The sequence below is a fragment of the Ixodes scapularis genome, unplaced genomic scaffold, assembly GCF_016920785.2.
Source record: "Ixodes scapularis isolate PalLabHiFi unplaced genomic scaffold, ASM1692078v2 ptg005107l_1__unscaffolded, whole genome shotgun sequence".
NCBI lineage: Eukaryota > Metazoa > Arthropoda > Arachnida > Ixodida > Ixodidae > Ixodes > Ixodes scapularis.
Window position 1 is genome coordinate 23,431 of NW_024610441.1, and position 26,946 is coordinate 50,376.

At 46.1% G+C, this 26,946-nt stretch overlaps 1 protein-coding gene across 1 annotated transcript; it reads left to right on the forward strand.

Moving 5' to 3' along the window:
* The first annotated feature begins 406 nt into the window (after positions 1–406).
* LOC115320829 lies at positions 407–26,466 on the forward strand. Its single transcript, XM_040207866.1, has 6 exons — positions 407–562; positions 8,827–8,999; positions 9,099–9,187; positions 23,304–23,390; positions 24,316–24,366; positions 26,264–26,466. The coding sequence occupies exons 1-6, from the start codon at positions 407–409 to the stop codon at positions 26,464–26,466; spliced, it is 759 nt and encodes a 252-aa protein (XP_040063800.1).
* Positions 26,467–26,946: the final 480 nt, after the last annotated feature.

A 26,946-nucleotide genomic window follows, 5' to 3' on the forward strand; every position in this document is an offset into this window, starting at 1 on the left:
GAAGAAAAGAACCCTTAGTGAAAACAGCAACAACGGACGATTTAATCTTCGACCTTCGTCCGGCCTTCGTCAGGAAAACGAAGGCCGGACTCCGGCCGATACGTCGAAGATTAAATCGTCCGTTGTTGCTGTTTTCACTAAGGGTTCTTTTCTTCTTCTTCTCTCTCTCTCTCTCTCTCTATATATATATAGATATATATATATAGATAAGGGTTCCCCCCCCCCCGGGGGGGGGTTTCGAAATAAAATATATAATATATAAGGAGGTGTTAAGTGCCGTAACTGCAATTTATCCGCTTTATAAACTGACTTGCGGCGTCTCGTTTCTCTTCCCATTGACAAATTAACGGCTAGATTGCTTCTACGCAGAAGGATCCCAAGACTACATCGGACCATTGGTCAGATAATGCTGCAAAACGTAGGATCTTTGTTTACAGGCTTTTTGCTAATCATAAACGCTGCATCAACCGACCCCAGCTCCAACGAGAAAAGCAAATGCCAAAACGTTTCAGTACCTGCAGGTTTCAAAAACATCCCGTCGTCAGACCAGGACGTCTGGAGTGTAAGTTTTATTGTGAAAATATTGTATTACTTTACAATTATCAGCACTCTCATAGGCTTAGTTCAACTGATTGCGTGATTTCTCGAACCTTCTAGAGCGATATTAATCTGGTAATATCCAGTCTGAGGGTATGTTGTCTATCTCGCTAAATTACATAGGTTACGAAATTACATCTCGCTTTTTAGATATACCGGGTGTTTGGGAGAAAGAAAAAATGCTTTTTTCTTTTTTTTGTACCAAGTGAGAAAAATTCCAAGAATCATTGCACCCTGAGATTTTTATTTTTATCTTTTTTCGGCCTTCTCACAATTTATTTTCGGGAAGAATGGCGATTTAACGATTGTGCAGCATCGCAAGCGAGAAGGGGCTATCGAACGTCTCTTGCCAATAACACCAGGTATTTAACAGGTTGTAACGGGGTTTGTTCCTAAACATCCTTATGTATACTCCATTGCACTTTAAGTCGGATCGCATCCTGATCCAATCAAGCAGCGGCAAAAGTGCATCGTCATGGCACTGTTTTTTTTTTTTTGGGGGGGGATGAAGGTTTGAATTTATTGGTTGAACCAATTACGTACAAAAAGATACAAGAAGATCCAGTAATCGATTTTTGCGGAATCTGTTAGCATGTCCCTTGGAAACGTCACACACGCCTCCCTTTGGGGAGCGCTAGTGCTAACCCTTTCACTCTTTTCTTTTGGCTTTCTCTTTTGCTTCCTCTATCTGGTGCTGCCTCTTGGCCTCGTTACGGGGTCGGTATTAGCGTTTCCTAAAAGGGGCGGGTGTAGCGCTTCCAAGGTGGTGCTAACGGATTCCCTAAGAATCCACCAATGGATCTTCCTGGGTTCTTTTTCGCCCCCTTTTTTGTACTCTGTCGGTCAGAGTACGTCGAAGCCCTTAAATACGGTCGTCGATATGACTCGTGGAGGGAACCGCATCCATCGTTTAAACTACACACACACACACCAGAGCCTACGCGACGCTACTACGGAAACTCAAAACGAAGAACAACCGGCGACGGCAAAGCGGCAGCAAAGCACGCCCGCACTCGACGCACCGCAGCGCAACACCTCTTAGATAACGAAGTCGTAGAGCTGAATGAGATGGGGGCGTCATCAGAGAAGGCCAACGCTAGGCCCAGATTGGACACGACGATTACGTAAACGTTCGTCTCAAAGTTCAAGCTTGACTCGAAGCTGAGCGCTGACACTCAGCGCTCAGCTTCGCTCAGCTTCGTTTCAGGCACTCGTTTCCAATCTGTGTCCAGCGTTGGCTTTTTCTGATGACGCGTTCTCATTCAACACTAAGGCTTTGTTATCTAGGGGGTGTTGAGCGGCGCCTCCTCTCGGGCTCCGCGCCAGCTGTGCGCGTGAATTTGACGAATGTCCTTCAGTTTGTCAGCTCCGGGAAAAGGGCGAGAAGGTGGGGGAGAGGTTTACGCGTGTTGACGTCAGCGCTTTGGACCAATGGGAGCGTCGAACGCGTCACCTTCTCCCCCTTCATCTTCTCCCCCCCCCCTCCCCCCCCCCCCCCCCCCCCCCCCGACGCTGACAAACAAAAGACAGCGCCAAGTTTTCGCCAAACCGAGCGTTCTAAAGCTAACGCATTAAAAAAAAAGCGCAGGGTCACTGCGCCTTCACTGAGCGCGATCGGGTTAGGCGCTGAAAACAAACAAACAAAGGCGTTGAACGCCGTCACGTCTCACTTTTTAAGGCTGCTTGATTGGCTCCATCGGATCGTCGCGTTGGCTGCGGTCGAACTTGAAGCGAAAAGGAGTACAGCGAGACGAGGGTTCCTTTGCGAGAAGACTGTGTTGAGCACAAGAGTGTACACTCTTAAAAAAAAGAGCAAGTAGTGTTTCCAAGGTAAAAGCTAGTAGCTGCTTGACACATATGATACTAGGTATGTACCTAGCAACCGTATGTACTAACGGCCAAGCGGAAACGCAAGGAGTAAAGTGATTTCCGGTGGAAAAAAAGGTGCGTGTGGTTATACCACGTATGACAAAATGGCACCGGCAACAAAAATTAAAACTTGAAATTAGTGATTCAAAAAACTCTAGTCATCGTCTAATTGAAAGTACAAAACAATAACCGAGTATATATAGTTTATTTTGACGCTTCCACATTTGCAACTAGATACACATCTTGCACACAAATATTTTCAGCACACATTTGATACAATGCATTCAGCACAACTCACATACAAATACGACGAACACACGTGACACATTTACTCTAATCACTTTAATCGCAAACTCCCTTCACTGCCCTTGAGTCTTTTTATACTGACATTTTGAGTGCGGAAACTTGTCGTGAATCACCGTCACTGAGTAATGTCCAAAATACACTAGCCTTTTCGCACCAATATCCTTCATCACGGAAGCGTTTAAACGATTCAAGGCCTCTATCTCTTAGTAGAAAACAAAAGTAACAGGGAAATAATTTGCGACAGTAGATACAACAACGTCCCCCACCAGTTCTCAGCATTTATGTCTTCGCTTCCCCGCATATCAGCCGCGAACTAGCTTTTTCGTCGCTTACGTTAATCGAGAATTAAAACAAATTCGGACGCCGTCGGCGAGAGATTGCTTTCTTGCTGTCCCCCGAGGCTAACGAGGGCTGTAACTTACGGTGAGTACTACGGCAGCTGAACTCATTTCGCGCATTGCGCGACAGAAATGCATGCAAAATTAATACCACATGCAGGTCGCCTCTTAATCTAGGTGTAGTCCACCGACGAACGCTCGCGTTTCTGGGGTATATATAAGCAAATTAAAAAAAAAAAAAACTCGTAAATGCCAGAAAAGTTTTTTTTTTAGACCTAAAGCTAGCTACACAATTTTCGACGCACATGAATGGTCGTGACGGTGCGCTGTCATGACCGAAGACAGCTCAATCAGAATCATTCAACCACCCTGCACACACAGACCGCGAAGGAGACGTTCCTAGTGTCAAGTAGGAGCGAAGCAGCGAAGCAGCGAAGCAGCGAAGCAGCGAAGCAGCGAAGCTTCTTGGACGGCGAACCCCATGCCACTGAACCGGCCGAACGATCCCGTCGAACTGCGGATCCGGTGACAAGTGGTCCGGTCGTCATCGGCTCGTTAGAACTAACCGCGGAGCAGTTCACGTCCACGCACACACTCGCCCGGTCGATCGCACGAACGTTAACTATGCACTTCAACACAGGAACACGAGAACAGCACACGACACACGTCAAAAACGACAGGTTCAGATTTCAGAAATGAGTGAGCGTCTCGCAAACTCCGACCGGCCCCGCCCCAAAGTGCCTGCCGCACAATATTGCCAAGTGTCTCTTGTGAAAGTGAAACATATTTTAAAGAATGCAGGAAAACAAAAACATAATGAACCTTTCTTGTCTTTGGAAAGGTTTTTAGCACGTGCTACATGGCTATTTTCACAGTTAAAACCATAACGAAAATACAAACGCTTCCAAAGAATGCAAACGGAAATGACGTCACGACAGCGGTCATGGCCAGTGCAACAATGATGAACGCGCTCGTGACAGCGCTGGCTTCCACTAAGCTTCCACGACGTGCTAGAACAGAGGCTGCGATCCGTTATAAAGCCTGCCCCAACCCGTCAACATGCCCTCCCCTACAATGTTTGATGCGACGATTGTTTGTGGATACCTCCCCCTGCGTTCCGAAACAGTAAGTGTGTCGCTAACGCTGGCCATCGGCGATGCAGCAGACGCCGCCATCTTGTCCGCGACTTTGGAGTAGGAAATAGCTAGTAAAAATGTAGTAAAGGTCAGAAAAAGGTTGTAACCGCTGCAGTTACTAGCTTTTTACCTGATTTTGTTTGTAAAGAGTGTAGCACTTAACCGAGAAAAAAAAAAAAAAAAAAAAAGGGGCAACACGCGAGGCGCTGAGAAGCCAGGGGAGGTAGCGCGCCTCTGCGCGGAGCTTCCGACACTTCCGCTTTTGTCCATCAGCCATATGTCAACCCTTCGCAGAAGCTTCAGGAGAGCGGGCCCATGCACAGCATTGTTCTCGGAAAACGTACAGTGGGGCTTCTGGGACCGACCATGAGGTACATTATATGGTGTAATCAGAACGCCTACTCCTGCGGTGACTCTGCAGGCTACTTGACACGTGTGTGCTCGTGCGAGTTTTCTTCTTTTTTTTATCTACCTAACATAAACGTTTTTGTTCTTCTCATTTTCTTACACCACCTAAGACTGCTGGTAGAACAAGAAACACCAAAAGTAGAAGAGCAAAAGCATAAAAATGATTGAGACGTTGCCTTCTGTCATTCTGTTCCTTTCTCTTCCACTTAGGTTTCTTCTCGTTCTCCGTCCAGTCCACGGTGTGGCCGAGTTTCAGGTGGTCTAAAGGGATGCTGGATCGAAACTTAAAACATCTTCAGAACGTTCACAAACAAGTCGGACAGAATGAATATTGCGCGTAAATAACAATCCCACGCTTGTATTTTGAGAGGATGGCTATATTTTCCGCCCTTAATTCTGGGTTTTTGGCGAACGCTTTTAATTCTCCCGCTGAAGGGCGTGTACGCCTTCGGATATCCCATGAAGTCATTGAGTTCCTCGGGGCAAAGCGTATTACTGCATTTACAAGCTTGCGGTTCTTCCAGAGAGGAAACAACTTAGTAAGTCTGCTCGTGGAGCTTTAATCTTGCCTCAGGTGGCCTGCGAAATGGCTGAAAAAAAAAAAACACTTTCAAATAATTTTTTTTTTTTTGTGAAGACCATCGAAGCTTGGAATTTATTGGCGGATGAGATTGTGAATATAGAAACGGTGTCCTCCTTCGAGCATTCCATCACTGCATTGTTAAATTAATAAAACCGCAAACCGCCTCTTTTTATGTGATATATACAATGATAGATCGTTTTCAATTTGTTCCGCTATGCCTTTTTGTTGCGTTTTTGTTGCCTTTTTCTTTTGGAAAACCAATATTTAGCATTCCCTGATTCTCAATGCTTACGTGAACTGTCTGTTGTGGCCCGTATTTTAGAGCGCAGCTCTTAGGCGCCCGTGTCCGGCTTGAGCGGCGTCGGCGTCGGCGTCGGCGTAATCGCGCGGTGCATTATGGGTAAATTTCCCCCGCTAAATCTAGAGGAAAAATTTCCCCGCTAAATCTAGCGGAAAAATTTCTCCGCTAGATCTAGCGGAAATATTTCTCCGCTAAATCTAGCTGAAAAACTTCCCCGCTAAATCTAGCGGAAAATTTCCCCGCTATATTTAGCAGAAAAATTTCCCTGCTAGATTTAGCGGAAAAAATTTCCCGCTAGACCTAGCGGAAAAATTTCCCCGCTGAATCTAGCGGAAAAAATTTCCCCGATTTAGCGGAAAAATTTCCCCGCTAAATCTAGCGGAAAAATTTCCCTGCTAAATCTAGCGGAAAAATTCCCCGCTAAAGCTAGCGGAAAAATTTCCCCGCTAGATTTAGCGGAAAAAATTTCCCGCTGTCTAACGGAAAAATTTTCCCTTTAAACCTAGCGGAAAAATTTCCCCGCTAAATCTAGCGTCAAAATTTTTTCTGGGGAATCACATGACCCCCCCCCCTCCCCCCCGAGGTCTCGCGACACCCCCCCCACCCCCCCCCCCCCCCCCGAGAACAGGTGACCCGCAGTACCCTTCCCTCCTCCTCCTCAAGAGCTGCGCTCCAATTCGGTGTTACAGGTTAAACGGCTTTCATTTTTTTTTCTTGCATTCTTGCCCACTTTTAGTTACTTGGACCCTCACTGCAATGACCCTCAAAAGAGGGAGAAAGTAAATTCAAATAAATTTTTAAAAAAAAGTTCATAAGATTACAATAAACTTTCGTCGTTGTTCTTCTTGTCTGGCGGCTTCGTAGTTTGATACATGAGGGAGGCTTTTGACGGTTCAGAGTTCAAGACCTTTATTTACATTACAAATTCTCTACAATTTTATGTACAAGTAGGGAAATTAGCATCTCCGTCGAACTTTCTTACGGTCGTTCCAAAGCAAGAAAATTCAGAGGCAAAAATCGCCCGGCCCTTCCTGCCCCCTTACGAGCTTTCCAAACTTCGGTCCTTCTCGCCCTCCGTAAGGGATCGGCCAATAGGTTTGAATCCCTTTTCGAGTATCGTGCTGCTCCCCCCCCCCGCCCCCCCCCCCCCCCCCCTTCCAATGGCCGACACGGCGCATAAAGGCACATTCGTCAAGTTCCCAACGGACTCGGGGTGACAGCCGCGTAACTTCGACAGTGGTCGCTGTCGCCGTCTTCGTGGCGCCACAGCGAACCCCCCGGTCGAAACCCGATCGGCCACGGAGGATGCGCCGAGTGGCAGCCGACTCCGCATACAAACATAAAGACAACAAACACTCCTCGCGTCCGGCGACCACCCTGGAGGATGTCCAACATGTTTCGCCCGAATGTGCGCCAGTGGCAGACGCGGGGCCGCTAACAAAATTGACAAAACGAAACATCCCGCGGCGTCGCCCAATCTTACAATATCCCTTTAATGGACAACATTTATTTGTACGAATATTTTGTAAAAGAGCACAACTCTCGTGCATTTCATATTTCATTGGTGACCACACGATAATACTAAAAAATTCCGCGAAAGTTTTTTTTTTTTTTTTATCTTGGGATTAAAAATTAAATTAAGAATATCGAAAGGTTCAAAATGTGTGGAAATGTCGAACTTATTACATTAAAAATTTCGAGCACCTTCAAAATCTGCAATTTTAATCGCGCTGAAAAAGTGCGATCGTTTAGAACTCTCGATTTTGCTGCGCTAATAAATTCAACAAATTTGCAGTCTTTTCAAACGTCATCTATCATGAAATTTGAAAGTTGTAAGAGTGAACTTTCAGGAACCTTAAAATTTTCGACCTTTTCGATTTTGAACCTCAGCAGGATTCAAAAGTTCCGAACTTTTCGGATTTGAACTGTAACAACGTTAGGAATTTTTTTAAACCATCGGCCTCTGACCTTCCGAGGTAAACGGCATCTCTAGTAGTACAATAAGTAATTTTTGATAAATACCGTGTGTTTCTGCGAAGGCTTTAAAAAAATTTCTCAAACTAGTATGGTTGCGAAAAAGAAAGCAGCCTTTTTGGGAACAAACTGACAGCCACGGTGGACGGCAGAGATAGTAATAAAACATATTACTTAGCAAAACATGAACGTAAGATTGTCAATTACTTTTTTAATTAGTGAAAATACATATGTGGTTTCAGTTAAAAACGTGCTGAGCGTCATCGAAAACCCCCATAATTTAGGAAGACTCGAAGCACGTGGGAACAGGCGAGCTAAACTTTACCACTCCTGCAGCAGGCGCAAGGCCGGCGATGCGAAACACGGGTGATATTCTCATCATCCTTTTCATTCATTCACGTTCTCGTGTCAAACTACCGTGGCTAGCGATTTGTTCCCAAAAATGTTTTTGTAACGTTAGTGTTAGGGACGTTTGAAAGTCTTTGCAGAAACACCCGGTATAATGGCGGACCCGCGACTCCAGCAAAACGCCATTAGAGGGAGGCACATGTAACGTTGTTCGTCGATATTGACACTTCTTAAAGGGGCACTGACACATCAAAATCATATTTTTTTTTATTATCCGAAACGATTGAAAACGATGCCGGGACATTACCCTCAAAATTTGAAATTTGGGAATTCAGTATTCGTGAAGTAAAAAAACAATTTCCAAATGCCGAATTCGAAGTTCCCGCGCAATCGGCGCCGGTGCCTTGACGTCAAAAATTGCGCATTCCTGAGAGTCCACTTTCTTTCACCACTCCCTGCTGTTGCCATGGCGACCCAAAGCGAGGAGGAAAGGAGCGAGCGCCCGCGTTGCGGCGGACCGGTTTTGAGCGGTGTCGCCTGTTTTCCGTTGGAGGATACAAATCCAGGAGACGGCACCACAACGAACTCCCGATTTTTGGTATTTCAAAAAGAAGGGCCGCAGTGCGTTCGCAATTGCGTTAAAAAACATGTTTTAGGATTGCCGTAATTAAATGCTATAGAGATGTCGCCTACAAAGCTTCTAAATTTCCTGATTTTTGACGTCACCGATCAAAAGAAGCGAGGAGGCGAGAGGCGGGAAAATCAAGCGCCAAAAATAAAAAGGCGCGCGCGCGCGCGGGAAAATTTTTTTTTGCGATGCGGTTTTTTTTGCGTGTTTATGACTGCAACTTGCATCGTTTTAGACAATAAAAATAAATACGACCTTTGGGGTGTCAGTGCCCCTTTAAGCAACAATTACTAGGAGACATATATGCACATCCACGGTTTTTCTCTCTGTCTGCACAGTTTGTCGCTGCGCCGGGAAACTTCATGTACGCGCTGTACAGAAATTTCAACAGTGACCGTGAAAACAAAGGAACAAACAAGTGTGTCATGGTACAGAAAGTGCCCTATAATGATACAGGGGAGACAAAATTTGCTAACTACACAAAGTGGTACAACGGAACAACATGTTTATCGTAAGTTAAATTGGATTTCATTCATAGTAAACCAAACACTCTGAATTGAAAACAAATGTGGAGCTTATAAACGCACAGGTAACAAACTCTTGTTTTCAGGTACGCAATCCGGTCGTTCTACCACCTCGTACAGTTGAATGGAACTGTAGGTACAACAAAAAACGTATTGGTGGCACGGCATCAAGTTGGTAAGCGTCAGACTCTATTTGCGGGAATACTGACAGCTCGTCGTGACACTGTCCTAGAAGGCACAATTAAAAAGTAAACAATTGCAGTTGTGCTTAATGCGTTATAAAAATTTCTGCGCACCTCTTTTGCGGCACCTAGAGGCAGGTCAACGCGAATGACGGGAGTGCAAAAATCAATTGCCCTCCAGCACAAAATCTGCTTGAACAGAATGATCCTGGTGTTTCAAACATTGATTGTACCTGTGAAAATCGCGTTTTTATGGCCAAATCGCTCTTTGAGCGCATCGTCATTTGCTGGAAATGCCATAGATACGCCCATACGACCGAACAAAAAATGAATGCAGTGATATCTTTCAAGTTATGAACCCGAAGGAAAAATCCATCAATGTAACGCTGTTTGGCAGTCATTGTTTTCTAGTGGGCCGCTGACTGTGCCTGACTGTACGTCAAGCATGTCTGATTGGCCAACAAGTTACTCTGACCGACAGTCAAACTCCAGTCAGACCCCGCTTGTCGGCTTTCTGATGGTTTCCTGGTGGCAGTCGGCCGCCGCGAAATGCCATCAGAATGTCCTGGTGGTGATTCTGACTGTACATCGATTGTCTCTGACTGTACGTCAGAAAGCTTTGACGTGCAGACAGAAGTACGGTCAAAGGACGTAAAGTTCGTTCGGATACCACTATTTCGTCAAATCTATGAATACGAAAAGTAATCTATGCACGAGAAAACGATTTCGGGACGTGAGCCCATAAAACCGCTGACGTTAGAGATATGACACGCAACCGACCGACAACCTTGATCAGAAGCCCACCGAAGCGCCGAACACGACACTTCGCACTTCGCTTCGCCCATAAATGCTTCGCCTAGCTTTCATGAACTATCGCTCTCGACTCGTTTTGTTTGCCCGCTTGCTCCAACCTGTCGATCCTGCCCGGGCTCTACAATGTCTTATGTTTTAGTAGAATTTCTACTCGACAAGACCCAGCCTGTTGTGAGTTCCGACGATGTAAGGGACTTTAGCGGTGTAGTTGAAGACGACAAGGTGTACCAGGTCTACTGGGCCGATGACGCGCGAACAAAAGGATCGTTCTACGACGCGAAAGTACTCTACATGGCAGGTGAGTAGAACTGAAGTACGGCGAGTGATGTACGAGTGCTTTGCGCAACATGTTGACGGCTTAACTGCATTTGCAGCAGAAGCATCTCGTATAAAACGAATAGTCAAATCGAGTGTCTGTAGCTGTGGCGAAGCATAGCGGTTAAGGTGTCCGATTTGTACGCAAGCGGTCGCGGGTTCGATCCGTGGTAGTCCTGCTTTTTTTTTTTTTTTTTTTTTTTTTCTCGAACATTTTGTTTTATCGAGGCATTTGGCGATATTTATGAGTGCGTATAGCTTTACTCTTATATAAATGCTGCCCTTGTTGAGGAAAATCCCTTGGCAGTGGCAGTCAGACGCCATCTGATGAAAAATCAGATGACGTCTGATGGTCCATCACGTTCCACCGAGGCTGCTGACTGGCGGTCAGTGTCCCAAATTACGTATCTTGATGGAATTTTCAATAGGGAAAGGACTCAAGAAACAGTGGCCGCTTCTTTGCAATAACTTTGTTCCAAGCAAGGCCTTCCCTCACTGAAGGCGAGTTTTGCCGTTCACGACAAAGAGCATCTCCGTGACCTAGAAGTGTGCAGCCAAGCGGATTAGCGGCAAAGCGGATCCGGACGGAGCTTGTGCGCGCCTTTCCTGAGCGGATAGGATTTTTTACCTAGACGACAAAAGTCGTGGTTGGTGTGAGAGCCCTTACTTTACTCTGCAAGTATCTGCTCGGGAAGAACGCCTTTCAACGAAAGCCCATTCATCATATAAGTAAACATTTCAGCGAACTCCGATACGTCGACCTCCGTTTCATCAAATCTCTTGACGCCGATTCATGGAATTTCACCTCACCCAATTTTGGAGCGTTATAGTGAATTTTAGATGTTTTACTCTCACTTCTGAGTCGTTTTGACGCTGTTGTCGAATCATCAGAACTACAATTACTACCCTATCTCACCAAAAGTTTGGTTTTTGAATTATGAACGTAACGAAACTTGAGTGGGTATGCGACATACTGTTTTCAGGGAAGATAAGCGTCTGTACTCCACCAAATAATTTGTTTCCTTTTTTCACGCTAATATAATTATTCTTCGCTGCGCCTTTTTGTTTTAATTTGAATTTATCTATGTACTTGTGTTACTGTGTTTACTCATATAGGTATATGTATGTATGTGCCTGTCTGCAAGTGTGCTCGTTACCTTTTCGCCAGAACTGGAGATCGAAGCTAACGAAAACACGCTGGGATTCCATTTTCTATGTATTTTGTCATTAAAGGCAACGTGGGCGTTATTTTGTTTACCTGCCACTACTAGAAGCTCGTTACATGGCACGTAAATAGCGTCTCGGTAAGGATCATGGCCCGGGCCCGGGGGGAGGTACTGTAAGGTTGTGCGGCAAAACCCCATTTATTTTCGTTTAAAATTGTTCCATGTTATATTAAGCGGCGGAATGCCAAAGAATGAAATTGGTTCGGACCAACAGGCTTTCTTCGAAGATGCGCCTTTTGTCCGGTGTCATATAACTAGGGTGCGGGGGCCACCTGGTCCGTGTGAGTTATGACCGGGGAGCGGGGCTAGCCTCGCCTCACCAGAGCGACCCCTTGCTCTGGTTCTGTTGGCGCTTGCTTCGCTTTTAGAAGTTTGCTTTGATTTTGTTGTCGCTTGCTTCGCTTTTAGAAGCTTGCTTTGGTTCGTTTCGCTGGCTTGGGTTTGAGAGGTTCGCTTTGGTCTTTTCCCGCGAAATGAGTCAGTCTGGAACTGGGAGCGGAGAGAGACGGACTTCTCAGCAGCACCCTCCTAACCCACACTCCGGCAACAAGTGCGCCGATATCTGGCACCGTACTATTTCTGATACCTTGCTTGATTGACGGTCCTCAATTTTCTATTAAATTACTTTTCATCTTTACGAACGTCTGAGCGGTTTGGTGGTCTGCCAGCGAAGTCACAGGTGCGAGCGGAATTGCTGGACGTCCGGAAGCTTTTCAACAAGCGACGCCCGGCAGCGACGAAACATCCATCGTCGACAGAACAACGAAGCAAAGAACCTTTACTGGTACGAGCCTCGATGCTCCCCCCGAAGTCTACGCCTATGCGCTCAGTTACCGTGGCAACCAAGGACACAAGGCTCGTCGTAACGTAACGTATACTTCAGATCGGTTTAAGTTTTCACACTGCACCGTTTTCTTACGTTACGTCTCAGTCACCGAAAAATTCGTGTCTCGAACGTCGCGTGCCAGGCTCTCTCCTTGAATTGGTGGCCACGCTTAATACGAAGCACAGATTTCTTAGTAACGTTTCCTAACGTAACGCAACGTAAGAAAAGGAGTCTGTGTGAAGCAGCCTTAACACTGCGACGAACTTCGGTTGCTTCTCCTCCCTGCTGTCTCGCTTATGAGCGGCAGTGCGGGGCATGCGTCTCGCAATCCCCTGGTTGCGTCTCCTTCTTCCAAACACTATCTTGGGACCACGGTGCAGGGGCGCCCCAGCAAGTGTGTCTGCAACCTTGTTGGTCGAGTCTTTTTGGTACTCAACTGTATTGGAGACGCGAGAGATCGAAAGCGTCGCTGTGGTCAGCCTGCCATGATTGGCAGAATACTGACTATGTCGTCAGGACAGGATTTCTCATCCACCGAAATAAAATTAATGTAAGAACTTCAATTTTAACCGTGATTGCAGTGTTGCATTCAGCGCGCAATGATTACAAGCTTCCACCATGCTCATTACAAATACCATCGAACTTGTTGTTCGCGAGGCAATGACGTCACGAGAGGAAACCATAGGAGAACGCCACCAAAACATCTCGCCGCTAATAGGGGTTTTTCTGTAAGGTGGGTGCCTACCTAACTAATACCCATGCCACATAGGCAACTCGAATGACATTTATAATGAATGACATTTGTGTGATCGGCGAATCAGCTCGCAATCTGTCGCGCGTGGAATGCGCTACGCCCGGAGTATCGCGCTGATTGGCCGTCCGCTCAAATGTCATTATAGTTGTAAATGGCATTCGAGTTGCCCGTGCGGTAGGGGTATTACTTTCCCGCCAACTTTTTCAACCTTTGAATCCAGGTTAGAGAGGCATGGTCTGTCTGGACTAAAGTGGTCCCGTCTAAGTACAAGTCAAACTTCTTCAACGTGAACATGACGGCTAGCGCCTCTTTTTCCGTCACGCTGTAATTGCGTTCTGGCGGCGTAAAGGTTCGACTGGCGAATGGCACTGGTCGTAGCTGCCCGTCATGTTCCTTCAATAACACCGCTCCGACACCGTAGTCGCTCACATCTGTCTGTACAACGAACGGGCGGTTAAGGTTTGGCAGGCACGGGCTGGCTGTATCTGCTATCGCCTTCGTGAGCGAAGGGAAGGGTACCTCTTGTTCTCGGCCCCAGGCCCACTTGAAGCCCTTGTGGAGGTTCAGCCCTCGAGTAGAGTTCTTGTAATGCGCGAGTGCTGAGTGCAGCTAGCCAATTAGTCCCTAATCCGCATCTCATAGTCAGGAGGTACAAATTCCTCCGTGACTCGCACCTGAAAGTCTGCCATTGACTAGAACGGTCTTTGCAGCCGCCTCCAGCGCGCGGCGTCGCCCGTCAATGCTATCGGGACGATCTGCGTCAAGGCCGTCGTGTCCGATGCCCCTCACGCGGCTATGTATGCGTCCAAGTCCTGAAGGAAATCGTGCACCGATTTACCACCTGAATATAATGAGTAACTCGGTGTGGGAACGCTTAACCGCGGGTCGGGTACGGACGTCGATGCGGTATTCGCGACTGTTGGGGCTGTTCCCACCTGTCGCGAAAACGTCTCGAACATCGCCGTTATGGAACGTAGAAGTTCGCTGACGCCTCCCGCTCATGTCTCCGTAGCCGTGGGCAAAATCCCGGCCCCCCGCGTCACTGCGCCGTCCGCCTGTGCATTCGCGCCTCCTCGCGCACCTGCAGCGACGTCGGACACCGCCTGTACATCGCTCTCGGCCAGGAAGCCCTTATTCCGTGTTGACCTTGACACCGTTAGTGTCTATACACCAACTCATGTTTACAAACAAATCGGAGCGCCCCTAGCGGACGCTACCGGCGCCGCGCATGCGCGGTGGATGGTGGGCAAGAAGCCCGCCGTCGCCCATAAACAAACCATTGAATTGCGTTGTTGTTGGCGTCGGTGGTAGTCCCCGTGCTCCTTTTTCGCGTTGGAATCGTTGATTTTACGTCCCGCTAACAATGCCTGACTACTTGAGCAGCTTCAGCAAAACTAACGAGGCAAAACTTTGCGTGAATAATGTGACGTGCGGCGATTCATTTCACGTGGACGCCGCAGAATGGGCGCTAAAGCCTGACTCCCACGATGAGATTATGCTCGCTATTTTCAGTCGCGATGTCGCTCGGACTGCAAAAGCGTGGACCGTAGCTGAGATGGTGGACGTCGATACTGAAAACCGCAAGTAGAATCGGGTGTTACAAGTCGGTGATGGCCACTGGTAACAATGATCAACATCTTCTTGTATCTGTTTACACTTAGCCTACTTAACCAAACCAACCTTCAAAAGTGTTTTGAGGCCTGCACTTAGTTCTTATCGCAATTACCGGGTCAATGTTTTGTTTACAGGCCGCAGTCGTTTGAACGAGCTGACGACAAAAAGCAGCCAAGTTTGAAAGAGCAGACGACAGTTGGAACGCATGCGCAATGGTGTACGGGCAAGAAGCACCGCGTCCCGCATCAACAAACCATTCGAATGTCACGTTGTCGGCGTCTGTGTGTGTCTGCATACTCTTTTTCGCGTTGAAATTGTCGATTCTACGTCGTCATCGCAATGTCTTACCACTTTAATCGCCTGAGCGAAATTATCAAGGCTCGTACGCCGCTAAACGTTTCGTAAATAATTTGACGTGCGGCGATTCATTCGCATGAATGCCGCAGAATGGACGCCAAAACCATGATGATATTCTTCTAGCTATTTTCGGTCACGATGTCGCTCGTGCTGCAAAAGTGTAGAAGGTAGCGGCGATGATCGACGTCGATACTGAAAATCGGAAGTGGGAACAGACCAAGCGTAAAAAGTCGGTGATGGCCACTGGTACCAATGATCAACATCTTGTATCTACTGTTTACACCGAGCCTACTTGAGTCTTTTCAGGCCTGCAATTAGTTCTTATTGCAATCACCGCGTGAAAGTTTGGTCTACGGGCCGCTTTTGTTTGAACGAGCAGACGCCAAAAAGCAGACAAGTTTGAAAGAGCAGACGACAAAAAGCAGACAACTTTGAAAGAGCAGACGAAAGTTCGAACGATCAGGCGGCCGTGTGAATTTGAAGACGCACTGAATCCGTGGGTAGTCCGGACAACTTGGGATTTTTCTCTCGTTCATGTTGGAACAAAGCAAATACATCTGGTGACCACAAATTGTGGCCCGCGCACGCAATCGTAGTTCAAAAGCGTCTGGTTTGCCCTTTTCACGGCTACTATCCACGTTCTCGGACGAACGGAGGGGGCAGAAACACATGAAAACTGATCTTCAAACCTTTCCAGATTCTCTTGGTAAAGCCCCCATCGCAGCATTTTGACGAGAAGGCAGGTTTTTTTGTCTCGTTTCTTCCAAAGGAACACAGGAATGCATGTCTGGCACGGCGACTTCTGCCCACCGCCCCAGACCGGAAGTGCGTCCGGCGTGCCACCACCGCGGCGTGACGTAGGAGAGTTGAGTTGGTGTATAGACCTTTCCAGCGGCAGTCTCGAACGAAGCGATTTACAGCGCGCGTCCCTGGTTTTGAGAGTGTACGTCAGTGTTGCCCGACTGCGCTGAGCTGTGGAGTTTCTCGTCAGTGAGCTGTGGCAGCCTACGAAGGCGCAATTCCGGACGCTGGTGGAGGCTAAATTGCCGCGTTTTCTTTTTTATTTTGTGTTTTGTGGCGAACATAATTTATAGAGGTATTTAAGAAAGCAGTGCTCTATTTTTGGGAGCAAAAACAAAGCAATGAAAGCTGTTTTGGTGAGTCCGTGCGCGACAGAACAAATGCAACTGGAATGTTTGTTTCATTTTATGTTCATCATTTTACGGCACCGTACACTCAGCCGTGTCAATCTATATAGGTCAAAATATTTGACCACACAGGATATCTGAACTGCATGGATATTCAACGCCCACAACATGAAACTCAATGAGCCTCATCAATCGAACAACATATATTGTACGTACCCCACGGTGCCGCGTTATCCGAACAGGATTTGAGAAAGGTCTCAAATAACACAGCATATCCAATATACAGTGTCGACGATAGTCACTTCACGACAATCGGACGGAATCCGGCGTGTTTTGGGGAACATGTAGAAGAGAGCAGCATTTTTGCACAGCTTCAAAGCAAATGAACGATCGTGTCTATTCTGTCCCCACACCCCGGACCCGACCCTATCAGCTATTTTTCGCGAAGACCGGGAATGCAGCCGGGAAGGCTTTTTGGAGATTATCTCAACGGAAATAATCCTCCAAGAACGTCGAACTGCCTGCGTCGCGGGCTGCTTGACGTTCGCTCTCTTCGTTCGTTTCCTGCGAAGGCCGAGCAGGCTACGTGCCCTGGTATTCTCTGGTTCTCACAGTGGAAGATAACATACAAAGGGTAAGCATCCTAAACAGGCGAATAAAGTAAAAACTTCCAAGAAAAGCCGGCGAACTCCGAATGCAGAATGCAGGTGGTGAGTCACGCTGACCGGGTTTCCACAGCTCAGGCGGGTGCCAGAAATTTCTGGCTGATAGGGGTCGCTCGATTCGCAAAATGGCGGCGGCCGGAGCGCTCTTTTTGCAAAGGTCTATAGACCGTTCCATTAGGGTCATAGCAGAGAGGGTAAAAAAGAAAAAAAAAATGCGCTCCCTCTCTCCCCCGCAAGCTGTCCGCTCCGCCGAGTGGGCTGTAGCTAGCGTCCGGCTGGCGTGCAAACTCTGTTTAAAATCGCGTCATTTTGGAACTTTCAAGCGCAGATGCGCAGATTTTGGTATGCCAGTTATCGTGTAATACTATGCTAGATAAAAAGACTCACAGGGTCCAATTGCACTGTTACCTGCGTGCAAATAAAAAACAAAAATAGGAAAAACTGTGTCAGATTGGCCGGTCTCTTTGGCGAAAAGAAAATCCGGTTGTTGTACCTTTTTTACTATACAAAAGTTCGTACTGGTGTAGGCCTTTAGCGACCATGAGTGGAAGTCTGAAATAATAAATAAAAACGTGCTCTCCTGCCGCAATACACGCAGTAGCTGAGGGTAGTACTGCCGGCTGACTCAACTGCTATTTAAGTAACGGAAAAAAGATATGCTAGTTTATCATTTAGCAAAATAGAGCAACAGAGAGCTATAGGCTGATTTTGGAGTAGCCACAACTATTCTAAGAACGCGAACCACTTCACAATGGCAGCCACGAGCGAGAGTTCGGTGTTCGGTACACTGTTAGCAAAAATAACACGCCCAGACGTGTAAACCGTTGTCCCATAGCGGACACGTCGAAACGTGTTCGTTTTACACGGAGCCATCTGTGTTTTTCGTCTACACATGAGGTGCTGTGTAAAGTTAACACGCTACACCGTATTTGCCTTCCGAGAAGCACGGTTCAACGTGTTCCTTATGAAACATGGCGGCCAGCAGCCGAGAACAGGCGAGGGACGAGCCCAGCCAGCCGCGCCTTTCAGCCGAACTGAAAGCATACAGGACGCGTTCGTTCTGGTTCGATGTCTTTTATGCACAGTAAATAGTCTCCGAGCGGCGGCCGTAGCTACGTGCAAAGGTACCTACGTGCATCGTCGGCGGTCGGTGGCGTCGGCAGCTACGACAAAACCGCTAGACAAAAACAAAACAAAAAAACGAATATTGAACTTCCATAGATAAATAGCTCAAGCAAACTCTTGTAATCGGGCGGTAACTTGCGCCACCTAGTGCGATTTCTAGCAACCAATGAAAAAGAAGCAGGAGTCGGTTAATACGCTTGGAACTATCACGAGTAGACTGCTACTCTCATACATCACAGACAACACGAGCACCACGTAGGACACAACAGCGACACATACACAAACACAACACCGACACTACGCCCGACACTTCCTACTAACAACGGACTCTCCCCGCGGCGTATATATGCTTGACATGTACGGGTGAGCTCTTTGGTCGCTGATCGTTACCGATTTATAGAAGAAGACACAAAACACGGCACAATGGACAGCCGTATGTAAGAACTGTTTGCATTTAAAAAGTATGGAGGCAAAATCTGTAAAATTAGTCCTTTGCGAAAAACAACGATGTACTAACAATAAATCTTAAACCAGCCATGAAAAAGTTCAAATTTTTGTTATTTTCATGCTCGACCAGTGTTATGAGCAGTCCGACTCGCTTGAATCAGATAGAAAAACAAATGATTGGGATTTTATCAGTACGTATTCAATAATCAATGGAAATTATACTTGCGCAAGGCATTTTATATATATATTATTGTGAAGGACATCCGCCCAACACTTCACTTCCGCTAGTTGTAGTACGCGTACGGGAGCAGACGCCTTCACTTTTGGGGCGTTTTGATGCAGATTGTTGTCGTATGTCGTGTTGGTGTCGAGCGAAGCGGTGAGGCTTGGGAGTTTGTGACCGGTGTTATTCGTGATCATTAATGTGGCGCTGATGCGTTTTTTTTTTTTTTAATATTTTTATATAGTCACATTGAAAATTCACGAGCCCGTGGCACTGCATTATGCTAAAATCGCGAGCTCCTTCTCTGTTGACGTCGTTTTTCTGGTAGCACTCGTGGATACTGCAAGCGTTTAAACAGTGCACAGTCTCGCCCACATCCGCGGTGACGTAATCGACCTGTTGAAACTTATTGCTTGCGTCATTTTGGAGTACGCAAGGTAATTATCTCGCTGCTCTGGTTTCGGTTATAAAAGCAAGGCAAAACGCTCGTAGTTCCCGCCCTCAGTACACGTTGGACATCTTCCACACTTTCACACTGGATAACTGGATGAACGAGGATTTACATTTACTTCAGAGGTCACACTCGCCGCTTCCTCACCGTCGAGCAGCAGGATCAGCTGGCGACAAGCCGCGTATGAAAGGCTCGAGCATCAACAGCCCAAGTGCACTCGGTGCCGATGCGGGCGATGCGGGTTTCTGTCAACCGCTAGCCCAGCACAGACCGTGACCGTTCCAGCTCTTCGTCATGACGCGGTGTTGCAGAAAGCAGCGTATAATACCACTACACGGACCACCGAAGCGAACGCACTGTTATCGTAAATCTTGGCTTGTGATTGCGCCTAAATTTGTAAATAATCTTATTCTTTTTTCTGGAGACGCAAACGAAGGGCATAACAAAATCGTTTGCATATTCCGCATACCTCGCAAAAGCATCAGTCACCTTGCGAGAAGCGCAAAACACGGTGTCCGCACCGTCCTGACTTCCCAGTCTTTTACCTGCTTTAGAGCAGTTTGTACCTGTTAGTAGGTATGTCTACTGAAACTGCAACTTGAAACTTGGGGCAGTGCCAGAGGGAAAAGAGACAAATTCGGGCCTCTTCCCAATGTAAAGAAAGTTCTCTACGTAAAAAATTGGTCTCAGTTCATGCATCTGTGGGCAGGTAGAAAATCTTGCCCTAGTTTATTCACACCGCATGATGAGTGCAACAATCTCACACGAGTCACACGAGATTTACAGGAAAACATCGGTGGTGACTTAAGTTTCCCTGAAATTCTGTATAACCGGTCGTTTGCGGGACCGAATCATCTACTCGAGCGGTGTGCGTCGCTGTGCGAACACGTCGCTGTGCAAATGCAGTCTAACGACACGAAGCATAGAAACGGCAGATTTAGGGAAACTATCCGAAGTCCCTTGTTCAATTAAAACGACGTAATTTTGTTGAAAACGTCCGCAGCATTTTACTCACGGTATGCGTCGGGAATCTTCCACATTTTGAAACGGAACGAAGGAAGATTTACTTTTCAGAACGCTCGCTGCGTCCTCCCCGACCAGCTGGACCGGATCAGCTGACGACGACGGGGCTAAACCCGTCAAACGCAACCCCACAACAACCAATATGAGCTCCGCGTTAGTGCGGGTTTCTACCTACAAGCACCGCACCACACACCACGAACGTTTCGGCCCTTTCTCGCATCGCCGTGTTGACCCAAACAGAACGAGATCGCCGAAGAACGCAGCGCTGTCGTGAACCTTGGCTTGTGGTTGCGCACTCGTGGACCCTGTGACTCCCCTCGCTTTCAAAGCACACACGACGAATGGTACTTTCCGTCTTCCGGGAACATCACAGGGGCACTTCTCCGGTCACGTCTTCGCTATGTGCTCGCAAACTGCGAAGCTCTATGCGAAGCTTCTCGCGTCCCGTCAAACCAAAACAATAGCGGCTGCCAGAAATTTCTCCGGTCAAACAAAAAGAACGAAAGCCAACCGGCTCTTGCTTCCAGATCGGCCAGATCGCTTGCAGTTGAAGCAGTTGAAGGTTGAAGCAAAAACGAAACCAACTGCAATGTCACGTGTTCACATCGAAGACACGCTTTTTATATCCATTTTAACTGTTTTGAACGAATAATTGGACCCATGACTTTATTTGTGGTGTGTAAGAAACTATTATCAAGAGCCCTAAACTAAATGTAAACATGGGCGACATGAGGGAAGCCGCATTGCCATCGACCAGAAAATGGCGGCGAGCCACGGTAAGCGCGGGTTTCGCCAACGTCCCGCGACATGGCGTAATTGCTTTTGGTGCTTATCTGTTTCCGAGACATGTTTCTTTCCGCGGCATTTGTCTCGACGGTCCTTTCTAAGTGTGTCCCCAAGCATTCCGGTGCTTCGATAGCCGGCAATGCCGCGGTCGTCGCCGGAGGCGATGCGTGTTATCGAGGTCGGCTACACGGTTATGCGTGTATGACCGAACCAAAACACGTTTTTTACAACCTCGCATGATATCTGAACGTATTATCCGTTACTCATCGTGTAAATTTATGGTAATTTGTGTAAATAGCGTGTTTTTCACCCCAAATATTCACCAAATACACGGCACTTGCTAACAGTGTAGAGCCCGTCGATACAGCCCAAAGATGGAGAACGGCAAACTCCCGGTTTGTCGTCTGCTAGCGGAGTCGGGCGCGTGCCCTCTCTCTCGTTTTACCCCGCCGAACCCGCTGAACTTCCCGGATGTGTGGAGAGGGCGCTGCGGTCGAACAAAATGGTGCCGCCCAGAGAGCGCTAAATGGAATGGTCTATACACTCGACGGGCTTGGGCGGAAACTTCCGTCCAGAAAGAGAGCGTGATGTGTGTGGCCTCCCGGGACGAAGAGGAGCAGCAGCAATCCGATCGTGCACCACGTTGGAAGCGCCAGTTCACGTGGGTGTCCTATTGCCCCCGCCCGATTGGACCGATCTCCGTTCGCTCACCCACCGAGAAACCAGGCGACACCCGCGACCATGAGGAAGGGTTTCGTAAATACGGTTCTCTCAGTGGGCTGCCTGCTGCGTTGGCCTCTCAGGTTGTGGCGACCGCGGTTGTGTTGTCGGTCTGTCCCGATGATGCAGGTCTGGGTCCGCGATGAAGAATTTATCCTGGGTCGAGCGCGCTGTCGCTGCTTCCGCTCTTGAGCTCCGCCGGATTCAGCTGCCACCGCCAGAGCCGTCATGTGCCGCCCTTTTCGTTTTTTAGAGCGCAGCTCTTAGGGGCCCGTTTCCGGCTTGAGCGGCGTCGGCGTCGGTGTCGGCGTAACCGCGCGGTGCATAGTGGGTAAATTTCCCCGCTAAATCTAGCGGAAAAATTCCCCGCTAAATCTAGCGGTGAAAGTTCCCCGCTAAATCTAGCGGAAAAATTTCCCCGCTAAATCTAGCGGAAATATTTTCCCGCTAAATCTAGCGGAAAAAATTCCCCGCTAAATCTAGCGAAAAAAATTCCGCGCTAAATCTAGCGGAAAAATTTCCCCGCCAGATATAGCGGGAAAAAGTCCCCGCTAAATCTAGCGGAAAAATTTTTCTGGGGTGTCACGTGACCCCCCAAGGTCACATGACCCCCCCGCCCCGAGAACACGTGACCCTCAGTACCCTTCCCTCCTCCTCCTCAAGAGCTGCGCTCCAATTCGGTGTTACAGGGAGTTGTAAACGGCTTTCATTTTTTCTCCCTCGCTCCTCACCGTGTCCCTCTCTTCTTCTTCGTCCCCTACAACTATAATGCTCCAAAATTGGGTGAGGTGAAATTCGATGAAACACCGTTAATGGATTCGATGAAACGGAGTTCGATGAATCGGTGTTCGAAGAAAGGCGTCCGATAAAATTTCCGGTACCCTCATTTTTTAAATCAACTGAGGTTTACTTACTGAAATTCACGGGAAAATTGATTTCATGCATAACCAAACGCAAATTCAGGTTTCCAGCCACATTTAGCGCGGGACAAACGGTTCCCTCAATTTTAGCTGTTGAGCCGTGACGGACGGACGCGCGTGATGTCACGGTTTGATTGTCCTAGGTCTACAAATTTCGAAAAAAAGGTATATGGTTTTGTCCAGGACACATAAACTCCGAACTTTCGGCAGAAACTGCAGTCCGAAAACCACCTTCCGAATTTGGCGAAAAAAAAGACTCGGAAAATATCGAAACCTAATTGTACCCCTGTTCGGTTCATGAAGAATGGGCGCAAGAACGGCGCCGCGCTGAGGCCGTCCGTAAGCACCGAGATTGACGGACGTGACGTCTCAAGAAGTGCAAACGGTTACAATGAAATCACATTACATCTTCTTTGCCAGTGACCAAATACAAAAAAGCTTTTTGTAAATGAAATTTCATGCCATCGGGTTGTGATCCCACCCGGCCTTCTCACTAACTGAGCTGAATAAACCAAAAAGCTATTGAATGTTGTTTTACGCGCATCACGATTGGCTACTCTTATGGGAACTCTGAGAGTGAAGTTCAACCTCCTAACGTATTTCAATTATGAAATCATCACCGCATGCCCTCAACCTCGTTCAGTGCTTGCACAGGTAAAAAAAAAAAGCGCACCTTGATTTGTACTGCCCTTTCAGGTGTAAACTTAACGGGGGAATATTGCTACCCTTATGTCTACACCGATACAAAATGCGCCGTCGTGTTGATGAGTCATTGGAACGATGGTAAGCATTTCATATCCGGACAGGGTTTATATTTAGCAGCAGCTAATACTTCTTCGGTGTGGTCGATCAATTCATGACACTTTTGTTTGTTTTTCTTTATTGTTGTCCTCAACCGAAATACACAAACCGGCTAGAGCGTTGTTAAAAAAAAACAGAACACAGCTACCCCACCGTCGTCGCCGGTCATACATTCTATTCCTTATTTTCAGTCAGTCAATAAATGTTTTATTAATAAGTAGGTGGCGCCTTGTGTAGACTAAATCGGGACTTGATCCCCACCCCTGCATCTTCCGATTGGGATGGGCATCGTACCGGCGTGCGAATGTGTATCACGGCTGTGTGATGTTCGCTCAAGTCCTCCCGTGTACTCCACTGACTGAGTTTCTCATATACATAACGCTGCCTAAGCATCTGACTAATTTTATTCGTGACTTTAACACTGGGGAAGACAAAAACCTGTCCTATCAGTTAATACTCAGCCCTTAGTAAGAAAAAGAAAACGCAATAAGAGTGAAACCAACTGTATTGTTGAAGTCCGGCGTTCGGTTAATAAAATGTACGGCATAAATTGTTTCGTGATATGACCCATCTGATGAGCGTAATTAAATGTAAATGTTAAAAAAGAATAATACAAGCTGGGACAACAACAGACATAAACTAAGTAAAAGCTCATACAATCCTTTGAACATGGCTGTTTCGTCTTCCTGTTTTGGCTGTTTCGTGTTCCTGTTTAAGTTATCTTAAATTTACTTTCAACATATTTTCTTAGAAGAATTGTTGATTTATATGGGCTAAAATTTATGATGCGCTGAGCGCCATTTAAACACAAATAGTTTCTTTCGTTTTATAAGCTGGAAATGTGTGATCATATTACCTGCCCGGGTTTTATTGCGTTTTACTTACATATTGTCCTTTCTTATTCAAGCCGCCAAGAAACAGTGCAAAAATAATTCCCCAGCTCACAAGCCCAAAACTGGTAAACTGGATTTTTCTTTGTTTTTTTTTTTATTTACAGTTCTTGTTTGTTACGTCAATGTGACATGTAACAATGTTTAAAAAACGCACAGCTTTAAACAGCAAACATTAGTGCTAAAAGCGCCCATTAGCCGTGCTTTTTGTTATTTCTAACAGACACTTTACTACTGCACATGATTCATAAAAGAAGGTTCTACCTCGATGTAGAGAGTTCGAAACAATTATCCACCAACATGTTGTTTTTCAAGAATCAAGGTAAAAAAAAAGCTTTTAGCTAGTGTTTACAAAAAATCATTAACTAATATAACATTAGAGTGCCGGGTCGCAAAAAAGTGAATAAAAGCAAAACCCCCCCTGTTGTTGTTGTTGTTGTTTTGAGGCATCAGAGTGAAGAAAAAAAAACACAATGTCACATCCACATTTGGCTACCTTGAAAGGTATACGGAGAAAAGATACATAAATAAGTGTACGGGATACATGCCGGTAAAAAAAGAAAAAACTGGAGTGAACAAACATTTAACAACTTGTTATCTTACTGGAATCAGCTGGAACAAAAATACGGTCGTTTTTTGTGATTTGGTTAGATGGAAGCTAGAAATAAACAAATAAAATAGCCATGTGCCAGGTCTTAAAAGAGTAGACTGACACACAGATAAACCAGGGTATAGTTTCTCCGGTATCAATTTTCAAAGAAATTGATTCCAGAGAACATGTCTACGCTGAATTGTACAAAAATTCAGAAATTAAGTCAGCGTTTTTATGTCACGATAAATAAAGACGATATCCCACCCTTGTGACGTTTTCTTTGAATGAGTACAGATCGAAAAACATTTGTTCGAACGTTTCATAAACATCTGACTAATCTTATTTATCACTTTAACACTGGGGAAGACAAACACCTGTCCAATCAGTTAATACTTAGCCATTAGTAAGAGAAAGGAAAAGATATAAATAGTGAAAACAACTGTATTGTCGAAGTCCGGCGGTCGGTGACAAAGAATGTATGGCATGGACTGTTTCGTGATATCAACCATCTGAGGAGCGTAATTAAATGTACATTTAAAATTTACAAGCAAAGATAATTCTAATTTCAAAATCACAAAATTGTGTGCCGTGTCAACAAACAGCAGATCAAGACCAAAAACAAAGAAAGGTGTTACTCAGCTGGAGTATGCCCGACAAAAACTCAGCTACCATGAAATTAAAATAACTATGCGTAGAATAACATTTATGACCAGATAGTATTATGAAATACATAATCTTAATGCTATACAACTCGCGTATATTGGAAACATTAAGCCCCAGGACAAAACAAGGACGCCTGTAGATGCAAATGATGCTGTTGGTCAGCGTTTTAGGCTCTTGGTTGGCTTCCATCTTACGACACCGCAGTTCTAATGTTTCTTAAAGTGCTAATTTATTTTCTCACAGTAGAATAAAATATCTTTCCCCATGTGTGTGTGTGTGTGTGTGTGTGTGTGTGTGTGTGTGTGTGTGTGTGTGTGTGTGTGTGTGTGTGCGTGTGTGTGTGTTTGTTTGTGTGTGTGTGTGTGTGTTCATATAGTATTTTGACAGAAATTAGAGTGTGAGATAGGGTGATTTAATGTTTCAAGTTTGATGGCTCTGAAACGATCTCTGTAAAAAAAAAGGCCATTATATATAAAAAAAACTTTTCTACCAACAAATTTTTAACACTTTAACTCGAAAAGCGTGTTTTATTACTACTTGCATTCCACTTGATATTAAAGAACTTCCAAAGATAACGTGGATATACGGGGGTGATAGGGCTCATTCATTATACCTATGGGTAACCAAACTCTAGATCCGTCTCTTTTTTTTTTTAATCCTTGACTGTTTAGTGTATATTACGAATATAACCCTGTTCAATATTTTTTCAGGTGAAAACATGCCCTGCCAAACAGCTTGCGAAATGTGGGTGAGGCATAAAAATCTAAACGAAACTTCTCTAAATAAGAACTGCACCAAATATTACAAACAATTTTGCGGTGACCGCAAAATATTTCTCTACGACAAGCTAATTTGTGATAGAGTCGAAAAACTTCCAATTAACATAACGAAATCTATATCTGAAGATCAATAAAACTGGCATTCAAATGTTGCAGGCTATTTTGTTTTAAATGCGTCACGATTAATATCATGAGAATGATAGCATGATAGAATAATAGCATGAGAAAAGTTAGTTCAGATTCTTAACTAAAACATGCATTTCGTTTAAAGGTATTAGGCGCTGAGGAAAATCAGCTATTTGCGCTAAGTCCTTATTTCCAACCTTTTTTGTTCACGTACCACCAATTGAAAAGCACACCGAAGAAAATTAAGCACCCACCTGATCCCGCCACACCCGCCGTTTCCTTCCGCACGATAAAGCCCATCTGATGTGGTCATTGTCACCATGGCAATAAAGCCCCTTCTGAATAGACGCACACGCTAACGTAGTCTGAAACCAGCAACAACAGACGCCCTTTCTCAAACACCGCCGCGTTTGTAACTATAGCATCAACGTGGTAGTGGTCTGGCGTAGTGATCTCTACTCTGAGGAAACTCAACGACGGTATCCGTT